Source organism: Notolepis coatsorum, assembly GCF_963971535.1.
Source record: "Notolepis coatsorum genome assembly, chromosome: 17".
In the NCBI taxonomy this organism is placed as follows: domain Eukaryota; kingdom Metazoa; phylum Chordata; class Actinopteri; order Aulopiformes; family Paralepididae; genus Notolepis; species Notolepis coatsorum.
Window position 1 is genome coordinate 108171811 of NC_140181.1, and position 15087 is coordinate 108186897.

Here is a 15087-nt window from a genome sequence, read left to right on the forward strand (position 1 = left end):
GGTGTGGAAGCAGCCTTTAGGAGATGTTTTTTTACTACCACCTAGTAGGCCTGTCCCCAACTAAGGATTTGGATAGTCGACTTTGATCGGCCAAAATTTGCCGATAGTCGACTACGCCCCGAATGCAAAAATAAAAATAAAATAAGATTATAAATATATATATATATATATATATATATATATATATATAGGCCTATATATATATATATATATATATTTTTTTTATCATTCCATTTGGGCTGTGGGGGGTGCTTAATGTCTGAAGGAGTCGACTGAAGGCTTCTTGTCCTCTGCGAAAGCATGCAATTGGTCCACTGATGGATACATCTTGTATTTGTCTAGTGTGTTCATTACACGGGTGAAATCCTCTTTCAGTGCCTTTGTGCCCGTTTTCTTAGGCAGTTAGCCTCGCTGGTATGCGTGCCATTAGTGTTAGCCATGCTTCTATACCTATTTTCTTTTGGAAAGAATGATCCCAAAAAAATAATATATATATATAATTTCTTTTTTCATTCGACTAAGTGGTTGGCAGTCGACTACGGCTCCTTTCGATCGATTAGTCGACTATTCGAGGTCAGCCCTACCACCTAGTGGGCTTGTGCGTTGTCTCACTGCCGTCCCCCTGCATGTAGCCGTCGTACAGCTCTCTAAGGTGCAGGACCAGCTCCTCCGTGTTGTGTCCCGTGAGGGCCGACACGGGGATGACCCTCTGCGTGACGCGGCCCCTGAGGGCCTCCAGGTTCCCCCGGGCCTCGGGCAGGTCCATCTTGTTGGCCACGATGGCGTGTGGCCGGCGGGACAGGCCCGGCTCGTACTGCTCCAGCTCGTGGCGCAGGTCCTGGAACTGGGTCCAGGGCTCCGAAGCGGACAGGTCCAGGACGAACAGCAGGAAGCGGCAGCGCTCGATGTGCCGCAGGAAGGAGATGCCCAGGCCGCGGTTCAGGTGGGCCCCGCGGATGATGCCCGGAGTGTCTGCCACTGGACAGAGAGGACAGGACGTTCATATACACCGGTACACTAGTGTGTTTAATAAGACGGCTAAATATATCACAACTCACATTATTCAGTGCATGACTTAGAAAAAATTTAACAAGGCCATACAAATGTCATAGAAGCAAGGGTCTCTCTCTCTCTCTCTCTCTCTCTCTCTCCGTCTCCCTCCCTCCCTCTCCCTCTCTCAATATTATATTCCAATACTTTTCTGATGTTTTAGGTTTTTCCCGTGGTATCGTTTTAGAACCAGTATCGTGATACTTAAGGAAAACTCCCAACATTTTGGGAAATTAGCTTACCCTCTTCTCCAGAGAAAGACAAGAAGATAGATACCAGTCTCCTCTCTGTGCGTTCAGTAGAAAGCTATCTGGCTGCATGTTAGGCTAGCTTAGCACAATGAATGGAAGCGGACATGACTGGGTAGCCTAGGCATTGTCCAACTAACACCTCTCCCAAAGGCTACCCAGTCATGTTCAGGGGCGGATTTAGGATCGTAGGAGATCCGGGATTTTTTTTACTTCGACACCACAACCTTTAATTTATACCACCACCTTAAAGCGGACAAAAGGCACTAGAGAACAATTAAATTCACACCCTTTAATTAATGAAGCAAACTATAATAATTTATAATAATAATAATAATAATAATAATAATAATAATAATAATAATAATAATAATAATAATAATAATAATAATAATAATAATAATAATAATAATAATAATAATAATAATAATAATAATAATAATAATAATAATAATAATAATAATAATAATAATAATAATAATAGGGCGGTTAGGTGGCGTAGCGGAGATTGTGTTCGTCACCAACCCCGGAGCTGTGAGCTGGATTCGCCTGTTCGAATCGAGCTCACAGCTCCGGGGTTGTCACCAGCTTGGCTGGCCGTTCACACTAATACAATTGGCAGTATTAGAGGGTGGGAGAAGCTGGCGGGGTGGGTCCGGGTCATTGTAAACAGCGACTCCTACAGTTCGGTCGGGGCGCCTGCTAAGCGCGGATAGGACTTGAGTGGGATAGTGTGATCCTTCCACACGCTACGCCCTCTCAATGAGAATCCGCGCTGCCAGGTGAAAAGAAGCGGTTGATTGGCTGGACGTGTGTCGGAGGAAGCACGTGATAGCCTCCACTCTCCCAGATGATCTGACTGTGGGGGGTAAGTGCGCAGCGACCAGGAAGGGGATTGGGAATTGGCATACGACTAACATTGGGATGGGAGAAAATCGGAGGAAAATGGAGGGAAAAAAAATATATAATAATAATAATAATAATAATAATAATAATAATAATAATAATAATAATAATAATAATAATAATAATAATAATAATAATAATACACTGTTTGTATAGCACCTTTCATACAAGAATTGCAGCTCAAAGTGCTTTACAGCAGTACAAAAAGACAGGCATAAAATGAGCACAACATTGGCAGATCAAGAGCAATGCATAAAGTGCAGACATAAAGCATAAAATAGATAGCAGCAAAATAGACAAAGTCAAGGTAAGACATAGAACATTAAATCACAGTTTTTCATATTAGGATCTAAGATCTAGGGTTAACTCGCCGAACGTTGAGCGCCAGGACCCCGAAAACCAGAGTATAGTCGGGTTTTCATCGTTTTTTCTTTTATTCGATATTTACATTCATAAAGACATGCCGGCAGCCTGTGTTATCACTGGGGATGGGTCTGAGATCTCAAAAGTCCAATACCGCCGCCTAACACCTTGCGGCCGCTATTGCACTCCATTTGAAACGATGTGGCTTGGTGTCTGTCATTTTGGAAATGACACCAGACCACCCTGAAACTACAGTCATATTCACGACGGTATAAAACGGAAATGTATGGATGGAAAAATTATCTGTCTTTTTGCATCTTGACCGGAAGAAACTCAATGACAATCGACTATATTATTAGATCCATAGCTATAATATATAATATAGCTTTAGGCCTGCAAACACAGCCACGTATCCCCATGTTCGGGAGGCCGGTAAGGAGTGCATTACAGTAGTCGAGTCGGCTTGAGATAAAGGCATGGATCTGGTTTTCAGCGTCCTTTTGATTTATAAATGGCCGTACTTTAGCTATGTTTCTAAGGTGGAAGAATTATGTTTTTGTCAACTTGTTGATTGTGATTTAAAGCTTAGGTCTGAGTCTACCATAACACCAAGACTTAACTCACTCAAATAAATTTAGCAGCTGGATAGACTACAGATGGAAATTAGCTTCTGCTAAATCTGGTGCAAACATATTTTCATGTAACAATTATTAATTGTCAAAAAAAGAAAAGAAAAATGTATAATATTTGTTTTTTTGTTTTGAAAATAGATTCAGGGCTTTTCAGAAAACATTCAGGGCTTGAGCCCAAGTAGCCACCCCCTAGCCCCACCCCTGGTCATGTCCGCTTCCATTCATTGTGCTAAGCTACGCTAACATGCAGCCAGATAGTTTTCCTTTAAGCTGGTATCGGACCGGTATGGAAGTCATAACTTTGGTATCGTCGTGACAACACTGCAGGAACGTTCATAGCGTGGTCTTGTGTTTCCCTGTCAGGAAGCGTGTCAGTGACCTTGGTGGTAGAGGATCTTCACATTACCTGCTACTTGCTCATGGTCCCTGTACTTCACGATCCCCACGTGTGGGTTCAGTGTGGTGAAGGGGTAGGCTGCCACCGCAGGCCTGGCGTTGGTGATCGCCCTCAGCAGGGATGATTTCCCTGCGTTAGGGAACCCAACCTGGAGTGTTGGTGAAGTCAAATGGATAACTTTTTTTTTCGGACAAAATCAAAGATGTAATAATCTGTCCTGAATCAAAGCGGTGTGCAAAGTGCATCCTCATCACACTCATCACATGTAGCATACATCTGTGGTTATGGACATCCAGTAAATACATTTTTAAAAATATATCATATAATATATATATAATAAATGTAAAATGGGTATGAACTACTGTATTTTGATCATATCATATTATATGATAAAAATACAGTTGTTCATACCCATTTTACATTTAAATGTAGTTATTTAAGTGATGTTTTTTTATCCAAAGCGACAAGTTGTGTACAACAAGTCAGCAGGAAAGGGTACAACTCTGGCCGCTAAGGGTCAGTAACATTGTTCATCAAACAGTGTTGAACTCGAGTGCTACAGTGTTGAGTGCATAGTTGAATAAGACATATTAGCATAGTAGGTAGTGATATAGGCAAGGAAGATCCCTTAGATAGCAAAGTGCATGATAGTATGAAGGTTAGGATTTTTTCCTTCTTCATTTCAGATAATATAGGGTTTCGGCTGTCCCGACTGTGGTGGGGAAGTTCGTTCCACCATCCATTCCCTCATCGTGCCAACTTCTGGTGAATGAAATACCAGTGGAATAAAACCAGGGGTGTAAAAAGTACCCAGAAATTATACTTAAGTGAAAGTATGGGTACTGTCTCAAAATCATACTCAAGTAAAAGTCAGAGTATCTGGCTAAAAACACACTAAGTAAAAGTCAAAAGGTTTCTGCTTTTAAATGTACTTAAGTACTAGAAAATAAAAACTTTTTTTCTGTCTATTCTTCTGATAGCAGGTGTTTAATCAAAGATCCCCGCTTTCTAGTCTTGCACAAGGACCAATCAGCATGGGTATGGGCGGGTTAATTTTCCATTGATGGGGATTTGATTGGCTGTTTTTAAATAAAGGATTAATAACGTTAACGTTAGTTCGGCCAAAGAAACATATATACGAATTAAATGGTTGGACCTGCGAGATTTGTACTTTGTAGGTATGCATTTTAAATGTAAGGAGTAAAAAGTATGTTTTTTTTTCTCTGAAATGTATTTGAGTAAAAGTACAAGTATACAAACCTAATAATACTCGAGTAAAGTACAAATCCCCAAAAACAGTACTTAAGTATTGTAACAAAGTACAATTACTCAAGTACTTTACACCCCTGAATAAAACCACTGCTTATATTTTGCAACATGATGGGGCGCCAGAACCCCGACCCAGACTTTGGGAACCAGTGGCCTGAATGACATTATTCTCCCCCTTGGCCTCACCAGTCCGGCGTGGGCCATGGTGCGTAGCTCCAGCTGCAGGCGGCGTTCTTGGCCCGTGGCGCCCGGTGTGGACGTCATGGGGGCGCGGTTCTCGTTGGACAGAAAGAAGCGGTTGCCCTTGCCTCCCGCCCCTCCGAACACGGCCACGTACTCCTGACTCTGCTGAGCGAGGTCCACCACCAGCTTGCCTTGCTCCTTCACCACAGTACCCACGGGGACCTGTGTGAGGGGGGAGGTTAGAGGTCACCACCAGACAGCCAAGGTAGTGAAAATATGGAATTGCTGCATGTAACAGGGCTGCCCCCTCATAGTGGATTAGTTAGACTGGTCAGTAAGGTCTTAGTTTACTTTTTGTAGTTTTTAATGCCCTCCTTAACCCTTTCACTACCAAATGGTTAACCCTTTCACTGCAACAATACAGAAGGTTAACCCCTTCACTGCCGCACGACAAAGGGTTAACCCTTTCACTACCACACCACAGAAGGTTAACCCTTTACTATCACACTACAGCCGGTTAACCCTTTCACTACCACACTACAGCCGGTTAACCCTTTACTATCACACTACTAGGGGTGGAACGGTATGCATTCGAACCGTACACCGTTCGGCATGACCTCCACGGTTCGGCCCGTGTGGGTATTGTTCGGTTCAGGGGATGCAAAAAAAATAAAAAGTTGTCTTCATTTGGCACAGAGAGGTGAAGCGCCAGCTGCAGCAGCAGGCGCTAGTCAGTTCGTAGAAAGTGCGTGGAAATGGCAAGCGCAATATAAATCAATCTTCATTATGACTTTGGCATTAACATTACATAGGCCTACATCTTTCCATAACGTTAGCACAGTTTGTGACGCTACAAGTACAACGCACGTTGGTAGCCCGCCAGCTCCAATACAGCCAGTGAAATCATTATCAGACATCAATGAAATGTTACCGTAGCTAGCAGAGGATAAAATGGGAGTCTGAGGCGGGGTGTCGAAAGACAATGACGTTTATTCAACATCCAAGAAGGCTAACATTGTGTTGACTAACTCCAACCGGGACTATTGCCGCTTTCCCACTGCATGGTATCAACTCGATTAGACTCCACTCAACGTCCACTGTAGGTAGAGTCGCGAACGAAGGTACCACACGCAAAATTGTCCCTGCGGACTCCCAACCCATAGATAGACAGTTCCGTGTGTGAACACTGTTTCACAATTACTGTGTTGCACTCATTATTTAAATAATGTTAGTCTAAATAAATGTTAATACTTTGACAAATGTAGCCTATATTGGTCTTTGTGTGCCAAACATTATTTAAGGCAAACCGCTGTAAACCTTTTTATTTATTTTTATTTTAATAAATGAGAAACATGTTTATATTTTTGTGTTAAAAAAATATATATATTATTTATATCGAACGAAAACCGTCACCACAAAACCGTGATACGAACCGAACCGTGTATTTTGTGAACCGTTTGTGAACCCCTACACACTACAGACGGTTAAAGTAAAGGGTTAACCTTATGTAGTGTGGTAGTGAAATGGTTAACTCCTAGCCCCATTTCCTGCTTTTCATGTTCTTGATCGGTAGAGTCCTTTCTCAGCACAATCCATGCTGTTCGTCGAGCCCTGAAATAGAAGCTGAAACCCACACCACAGTGGACCCAAAGGAGGTATCTGCATTTATTCCAGGGCTCGTGCAGAACATGGAACATGGGCCAGTTTACCTGGCCTGAGCTGCGGGTCTCCAGTAGGCACAACAGCAGGGATCGAGATAAGGAAACACTTGGACCCGATTGACAACATCATTGGCAAGTAGGAGATACTGTAGTAGGGGTCAACAAAAGAAAATCTGAACTTGCCCTTTAATTAGCAATTTCTTGTGAAAAGTATACACATCTCTGACATCACAATAATATTCACAAATAAGCATTAAGACAGGGGGGCAGCCCCCCAGTAAGTAACGAAGGCTACTCTACAACCAGAACCCCTGGGCCCTATTCCCCATACAATTAAGTCGATCAAAAGTCCCATTATCCAGATTCAATTAACCCGATGTTTGAATCCGCGCTTTCCCTGTTCCTCGAACCCTGATTCAGTCTCGTTAATTCTAACCAGACTTGATACTCAGGATAATTGCGCAGCATGTGTCGATCGCAGAAATCCTGATTTTCTAACGCCATTGATTGATTGATTGATTTAAAACTTTATTAAAAGATTGCAGAATGGGTACAATACAGTACGGCTCAATAGCCTCGCAGACAAGTTAAATGCATAATCTATAGGCACATTTTAAGTCCCTCATTGCCCCAATCAATCAGATTATATTTCTTTAAATGTGCCTACTGGCAGTAGGCTTAATGGAATGAATAATCAAATGAGATCTTGCTAGCGAAAATAATTAGTTCAACTCTTTCAGAATAAGGATAAAAACAAGCCCAAATAGTATATCTAATTGATACAAATTATATTATGAGGATATCTAAACTGTATGTGCTTATGTATTATGTACTATATAAATATTATACATGGTTCCCAAAGAGAGGGTTGGAGGGAGGCTTGCAGTTACACTATTAATCAGGTTTTAATCTATTTCATCCATACATGCATTGAATTGATTAACCTTTGGTTTATACCAGTGACACCTCATGTTCATCATCAGATAACAGTGCTTGAAAAGATAAATGCATTTTCTCAAATTCATTAATCAAAAACGTCAAAGGCTCATTCAATTTATCAAGTCACGTCACATCAAATCCATCAAACAGCGCATCTCCTCATATATTTTAAACCCAGTTACAATATCACAATAACGTGTGACACTGTCAGTGTCACAGTGACAGTGATACAATTAAACAATCCACAGATTCCTCATAATTCATATCCACAATCCGCGCATAGACGCTTCAATGTATGCTTGAATGAAACACAATCCGGGCGCTCCGTTAAGCAAATACACAGCGAAGAATATTAAACTAATCAGAGCCAAACGCCCGATAGGTTTCATTCATTAAAAATATCCCAGCAGGATTCACATTTGCAATGATCCGCTTAGTCCGTTATTAAAATAACTGTGTGTCGCGAGCGCGAGCGCCGTATCCGTATATATGACGTGCATTATATAGGACAAAGTAAATTCATAGGCTGAATATGATTTATTATCAGCATTTTAGGTCTATTATTTTACATTCCAAAAGCCCCCTCTAGAAAAACGAAGCACAAAAACATAATTCAGAATGGTATAATGGGATCTAGACCGAGAATTATTTCAGGAAGGGAGCTGCATTTCTTTGCGAGGGCGTGGCCATGCAGGTTATCCAGCTAACTGAACTAAACTCTGCCCTCGACCAGGTTCAAACTTTCTGATCTGTTACCATGGCGATTTAGACAATCCGACGGCGGGGAACGGAAAGGTCTGGCTTAAGTCAAGCTATGCTGAAAATTATCCGGCTAACTCAGTTAGCCAGGTACGAGGAACAGGGCCCTGGTGTGGGAACTCACAGCGATGAAGGTGGAGCAGCCGTTCCGCCCGTAACAGTTCTTGTTGCCACCCGACTCCCCGTCTCTTCCCTTGTAGACCGGGGTGACCTGTGCCAGGGATTTGATGCGGCGGTCGACTGAAAGCAGCATGGATGTCGAGAGAAGGAAAGTATAATTTAAGAGGGTTATGTATTCTTAAAACATGTAAAAAAGTAAGCTAGATGTGTTTCAATTTTGGGAGTTAAACTACAGTATGGAATAGTGATGAGTCACAGCCATCGTGACCCCGCAATCGCCATCCCGTCCCCCCGTACAGACGCTATTAAGACAGTGGAAAATGACCGAACAAGATGACAGAGGGGGTGTTGAGAGTCACAGCCAACTAGTGACACTTTTTATTATGACATCCTGTTCTCTCTGTCAATTATAGGATATAAAGGATTAAGCTTATGTTTATTATATATTTAAACTACAAAATACATATATGATGTTTGGGCATGTCAATCAGTGTTTAAGTATACGAGTATTGAATAGTACATGTATATATATGCTATATCTGCTTTCTGTAGAAATTGGGTCATTGCAAACATGACGTCCTAGGGACTTTCCCCGGCCATAAGAAATCTATTACTTTCTCAAGTTACTGTAACAACTAGAAGGGGAGGAGAGTTCATCCTTGCTGAATTGTGTGTTGATTGGCTGGTGGAGTAGACAGGAGCCAATGGCAAAGATACAAGTTGGAAAGAGGAGTGTTTTACTGTGCCTACTATATGACGCTACGGACCTGTGTATAAAAGTCACAGCTTCAGTCTCGTCGAGCAGATTTAGATTTTTGACTTCAGACACCATTCATCTTCGATGCTATGCTAGATAAGAGATGTTTTGTTTTATACTTCTTTTAACTGAATTGGACATTTCCAATGAAGTCACTTTTGTAACTTGCTTTTTTCTAATTAAACAACTTTTTTATAATATCTATTGAATTCGTGGACTGTTTTCTATCGCAATGTGTCACGACGCTGGCCTCGCCCTTCTCTCGTCTGAGGTAACGGTATAGCTATATCCTGGAAGCCATGCAGATTGAATCAATTGCTGGTTACTGCTTTTCAGCTAAAAGTTATATAGAGGATATTATATATATATATATGGCACTGTTTGTTGTTTGCAGGTTCCGGTATCTCTGTGTAAGACGGGCTCCATCGGGTTTGTGGGAAACTGAGAATCTAGTCACTGCAGGACCGGACGATCGGTACCACGGACTGATGGACCTGTCGAATTGATAAGGGGTACTGGGGCATGCAAATAATGATTAAGTGTTAGTATGCTAATATTACACTATTGGCAGTAGTAAAACTTATTAAAAGAGAAGTAATATCATCAGACTTTCAAATGAGTAGCATTACAGGCCTTTCCTCACAAATGAGGATAGTGGCGGTGGTGACGGTGAAGTAATATCATCAGACTTTCAAATGAGTAGCATTACAGGCCTTGCGTAAAATGATAATAATGATGATAATAATTATGATAATAATATTATTGTTATTATAGGCAATAAGAGTTCTCCCAGACATACATTCGGTTTATTACAAACAAAGAAGAGGTTAACAACTCTTCTATGCTTATATTTCATATCAACTGGATATAACTAAACTAGTGACTATGAAGTAAGCTTGATAGAAATAGTAATTGACCCGAGAACTTAGCGAGTTTAGCACCTCGCTGGGGGATATCGGGCGGCCACAGGGTTATATCTCGAGTAAGTGAACTGAGATAGATAGAGACAAACCCATCGGCTCTCATCAAATAGCCTTAGTGATGGGTTGAAGTTGTGTACTTCTCAGGGGAGATTTAAAAAAGCCTTAAAAAGTAAAATAATTCAGGAGTACAGTAAAACATATATTTTTTTCTTATTTTGCAGCATATTTTTAAGGTTTTAAGGTTAATATACCATCCTCCGCCAGCTCTATTTGTCTATGGAGAAGTTCCCCTTCTTTGCAGGGCTATAACTTTTTAAATTCTATTGCTACATTGCCATTATTATGGCCCATTCAATGTCCTATATGTATTGTTCAGGGTGTAGCAACGTTAAACTTTTTCATTCACATATTCATACTAAAATATGGTCTAAAGTATAAGTATGTTTTTATCGTTTTCTGCAGCTTTCTTCAGAACGTGATTTATAGCCCTAAATGCATTATATTGATGATCAAATACAGTTTGGTAGGAATCTGTGCGAGATAAAAAGTTTCAACTGGACGTACTTCTAGAAGTTTCTACGCATCATCTGATGTTGACCGGATGGGCGGGGGATCGTTTATAATTCCGTGGGCAGCGTTAGATGATTCATCCAGAGTGGGTCATATGTGCATCAGATCAGTTAGTAGGGATGCACGATAATTATCAGGCCAATAATTATCGGGCCGATATCAGCAATTATGACGTCATCCCGATAAACTCGATAACGTTATTGATAGCTCCGATAACATATAATAAATTTTTTCGTTAAAAGAAATCCGGTGTGGGTGGATTTGGATGAAGGGCGCTTGTTTTTATTATAGCCTCCTCCCGTTTTAAAAAGAAAATTGCACTACCGATCTTTGTGAAAGTGGCTTCTCAGCTCTGGTCCAGCTGAAGACAAAGCAGAGGAACAGATTTGACATTGAGCATGACCTCAGAGTTGCTTTGTCTACCATCACCCCAGACTTTGAGACTCTTGTCAGGAGCAAACAACATCCCCAGTTATCCCATTAGTTCCCTGGAATGTTAAGCTAAGAAGTCTGCTAAGAAGGATATATTATTTATTATTATTATTATTTTATTTCATTGTGTTTTTAGCCCTAGTTGCACTTTTGTTGCAACCCCAATTATCCCATTAGTTCCCCCAAACTTACTGTCCGTCTGTTATGTTAAGCTAAGAAGTCTGATAAGAGCCCGGAAAAGGAAGCCCACAGGAAGCAGAGATGGAGGGTGTGACAGAAATAATCGTTAGATTAGTCGACTAATCGAAAAAATAAGACAGATTAGTAGACTACCAAAATAATCGTTAGTTGCAGCCCTACTCCATGCCATCAGGGAAAACCCCTCCCACCCACTATACACAGACTTGGCTGACAGGAGGAACAGGTTCAGTGCCAGGCTCACACTCCCTAAATGCAGCACTGAACGGCACAGGAAGTCCTTCATTCCGACAGCCATCAGACTTTATAATGCATCACTGTGCCTCACTGCCTCACTAGGCACAGGGTGACAGTTACCATCTTCCTGGACTCTTACTTTTAAAACAACACTGCTCAATATTATACTTACTGTAGACTTCTGTATATTTTATACTAGAATGTATATACATAACGTGAATCCCGGTACGTACTCTATTATTATTATCTTATTCTTAGGCCTATTCTATTCTTAGGCAATTTGTTTTGTTATTCCTATTTGTGACTTTGTTCCGTCTAAATCAGGGGTAGGCAACCCTAGGCACGCGTGCCTGCATAGGCACGCAGGGGCATTTTCATATGCACAGGGGGCAGCATTAAAATAATTTTTTTTTTTTTTTTTTTTTTTTTGCTTTGAAATATTATAGTGAAATATTTTGCACTGTTGTCGCATTTATCTTGTTGAAATCCTCCCACAGGTTCTTTTTACTACCACATATTTAATTGAGACCCTTTATTTGTTTATTATTTCAATTTAGCTGGAAATACATTGCTACATCATTCAGTAAAATGTGAGTATTACCAAGTCAACTTGTGTTCTTAAAACAATGACAATAAACATAGTTTTATTAGGTTGAAATAATGTGGTTGTGTACTTATTTTTCTGTTAACTTATTATGGATTGAAAACTGAAAACCTTAATGCACAGTAACTGAACTCAATATTTGTAAGTTCTGGTAACTTATTATTATTTATTTTTTTACAGTGTAGTCTTGCGATCAATCAAAACTTATTTACACGATATACCTCACATTCACCCTCCATTCACATCCTGGTGTTCTCCTGGTGTTCTCCATTAGGCCTGTAGGTGGAGCTATGGTGTGATGTGTCCAAAAATGAATGGGCAAATGTGAGTGAAATGGTTGCACTGTATGCAGCTGTTTGTCTGCATTGCATCCCCCCCCCCCACCCCCCCACCCCCCCCCCAACTCAGATTTAGTAATAACAATAACAATAATGATGTAATAATGTAAAAATTATCATTAAAAAGACCTGATTATGGGAGCTCCAGTAGCTCACCGCGTACCTCGAGCGCTATTTCGGCGCCGGGGACAACCGTGCTCGTCACGGATCTGGGGTTAGCGAGTTCGATTCCCGGACTGCAGCTGTATCTTTCTCAGAGTGTCTTCCCCCCATCTGTACCCATTCAAAACCTGTTTCTGTCGGTCATTCTTGACCAGAGAAAATGCTATAAACGCAGAAAAGAGGCAGCGGAATGGCCAAAGTTTAAAAAAAAAAAGAAAAAAAAAATAAAGACCTGATTATGAGGGGAAAAAATTACGATGCATGGAATATTGTTGAGGCACACTAGTTACAACTATATTTCAAACAGGCACTCCATGTCAAAAAGGTTGCTGACCCCTGGTCTAAATGTTTACTCTGAGCGATTTGTAGTGTCAAATTTCCCTCGGGATGATTAAAGTATTTATATTCTATTCTAAGTTGAGACACACTGGCCTCACTTACTTACCTTTGATGATGATGTCGCCCCCGTCTCCTCCATTCCCTCCGTCCGGTCCGCCCCACTCTTTCCTGGGCTCGCTGTGGAAGGTGCAGGCCCCCTTCCCACCGGACCCAGCCAGCAGCTTCACATTACGGTAGTCAATAAAATGACGGGTCTATTCAACAACATACAAATACAGATGGCAATGGTTAGAAGAATTTCAGCGTACATCTCTGGACTTGTAGCTGAATCAAGCAATTACAGCCTACATCTCACCAGTGGTGCAGTGCTGGTATAACTCGGTATAACGGCGTTATACCTCGGTCACTGAGGCTGAAGTACGCGCAATCGCTTTTTACATGGCATTATCCAACCGGACTCCCGGAGAAGCATGCAGCTGCAGAGCCGCAGAGCCAGCGGCGCTCTCTGGGCCTCGCGCTGACGGCCACGCTGTGAGGCAATAGTATCCAGCTGCAGGACGAGAGCAGCCAAAAAAAACTGTGCATGCGCGCGCACGCGCGTGGAGCGTTTGACCTACTGTCAATTTGCCACTGCACCACTGCATCTCACCATAATAGCAGAGGAATAACTTCAAATGAATGGTAATATACACAGCTCATTCTAATTTATTGTATATATTGTACATATCTTGTAACAGTACTGGATACCTGTATGTCATGTATTGTCATAAATGTCATGATATACATCTGTATATCTGTATGGCCCCCGTAAATGTCCAAACCCCCCCTCCCACCCCCTCCTAATGTACAGTTTCCTCCCCCTCGTATGTATATATTTTCTGTTAGGATCTGTTTAACAGTACTGTATATTTGCATATCTTGTGTGTCACAAATGTAACAGTACTGTATACCTGTATGTCAGAAATATCATGATAATATCTGTATGTCATGTATGTCATTAATGTCATTATGAATTGAAAATGGGGGACCCTGATGTAAACAAGACAAAAGTATTTCTCTGGTCTGCATCCCCTTAACAATTGTGTATTGAGCTGTACTGTACCCATTCTGCAATATGTTAATACAGTTTTCAATCAATCAATCAATCAATCAAGGGAAACGTAAACTGTCTGCATGTCTTGTTGCACAATAGAAATTTGACACTAAAGTTGAATTTGAGCTCACAACCTAGCTTAAATGAACACATACCAGTTTCTTTTCAGAAAGTTCTGGTTTCTTCTGGATCCCTCGGACCTTGGCGCACAGGGAGCACGTGGTGGTCAGGGTTCTGGTTCCACTGGAGGTGGTGCTGTGTCTCCACAAGGTGCTCAAGTCTCTCCTCACACACACTTGTGTAACTAATCGTACTAACGTTATCTCTTGAGAAAGCCACCGTTGGCTTTGAGTCCTTGTCAACGTGACCAGCATTGTGATATACTTAAGATACGCGTTATTATTTTAACTTAGCAGCAACTCATCAAACTAACTCGGGACACGTTAGGGGTTATCTCTCCAGTTAGCTCGTCTGTAGCTCTAACAGCAGCTAGCTGACTTATCACTGCTAACAAGCTAGTCAGGATTCTGTCAACACACCGGTCGATGGAATCAAATAATCACTTAGATATTAACACGAACGAGCAGCAAATCCAAGCTATAATGGACAATAATGTGCATATATATACACATATTAGTGACCTAACGTTAGCTAGCTGTTTGTTTAGCTAACGGACTGGAGGAAGTCAAGCTGCACTCTGTCTGCTCTGCGCATGTGCAATGACAGCTACGGGAACTGAGAAGGGTCCAACGGTAGATTTGCCTCTTGAGTTTTTGGAACTGGATGTTGTCAGCATGAATGAATGAATGAATGAATGAAAACTTTATTTAACAGATTGCAGAATGGGTACAATACAGTACGGCTCAATACATACAATTGTTAAGGGGATGCAGACCTGAGAAAGACG

General features: G+C 41.3%; 1 protein-coding gene across 2 annotated transcripts; it reads right to left on the reverse strand.

The window, feature by feature from the left end:
• Positions 1-250: 250 nt before the first annotated feature.
• Positions 251-14865, reverse strand: mtg2 (mitochondrial ribosome-associated GTPase 2). 2 transcript variants are annotated; one of them, XM_084332737.1, is made up of 6 exons: positions 14336-14865; positions 13194-13341; positions 8532-8647; positions 5052-5270; positions 3606-3744; positions 251-978 (listed from the first exon to the last, which is right to left on the reverse strand). In XM_084332737.1, exons 1-6 carry the CDS (start codon positions 14552-14554, stop codon positions 581-583), a joined length of 1239 nt encoding a protein of 412 aa, XP_084188863.1. In that variant the 5' UTR covers positions 14555-14865; the 3' UTR covers positions 251-580. The 2 variants fall into 2 exon arrangements, with proteins under 2 accessions (XP_084188863.1, XP_084188864.1); XM_084332738.1 differs by lacking the exon at positions 8532-8647 and having other exon boundaries at positions 3606-3725.
• Positions 14866-15087: the final 222 nt, after the last annotated feature.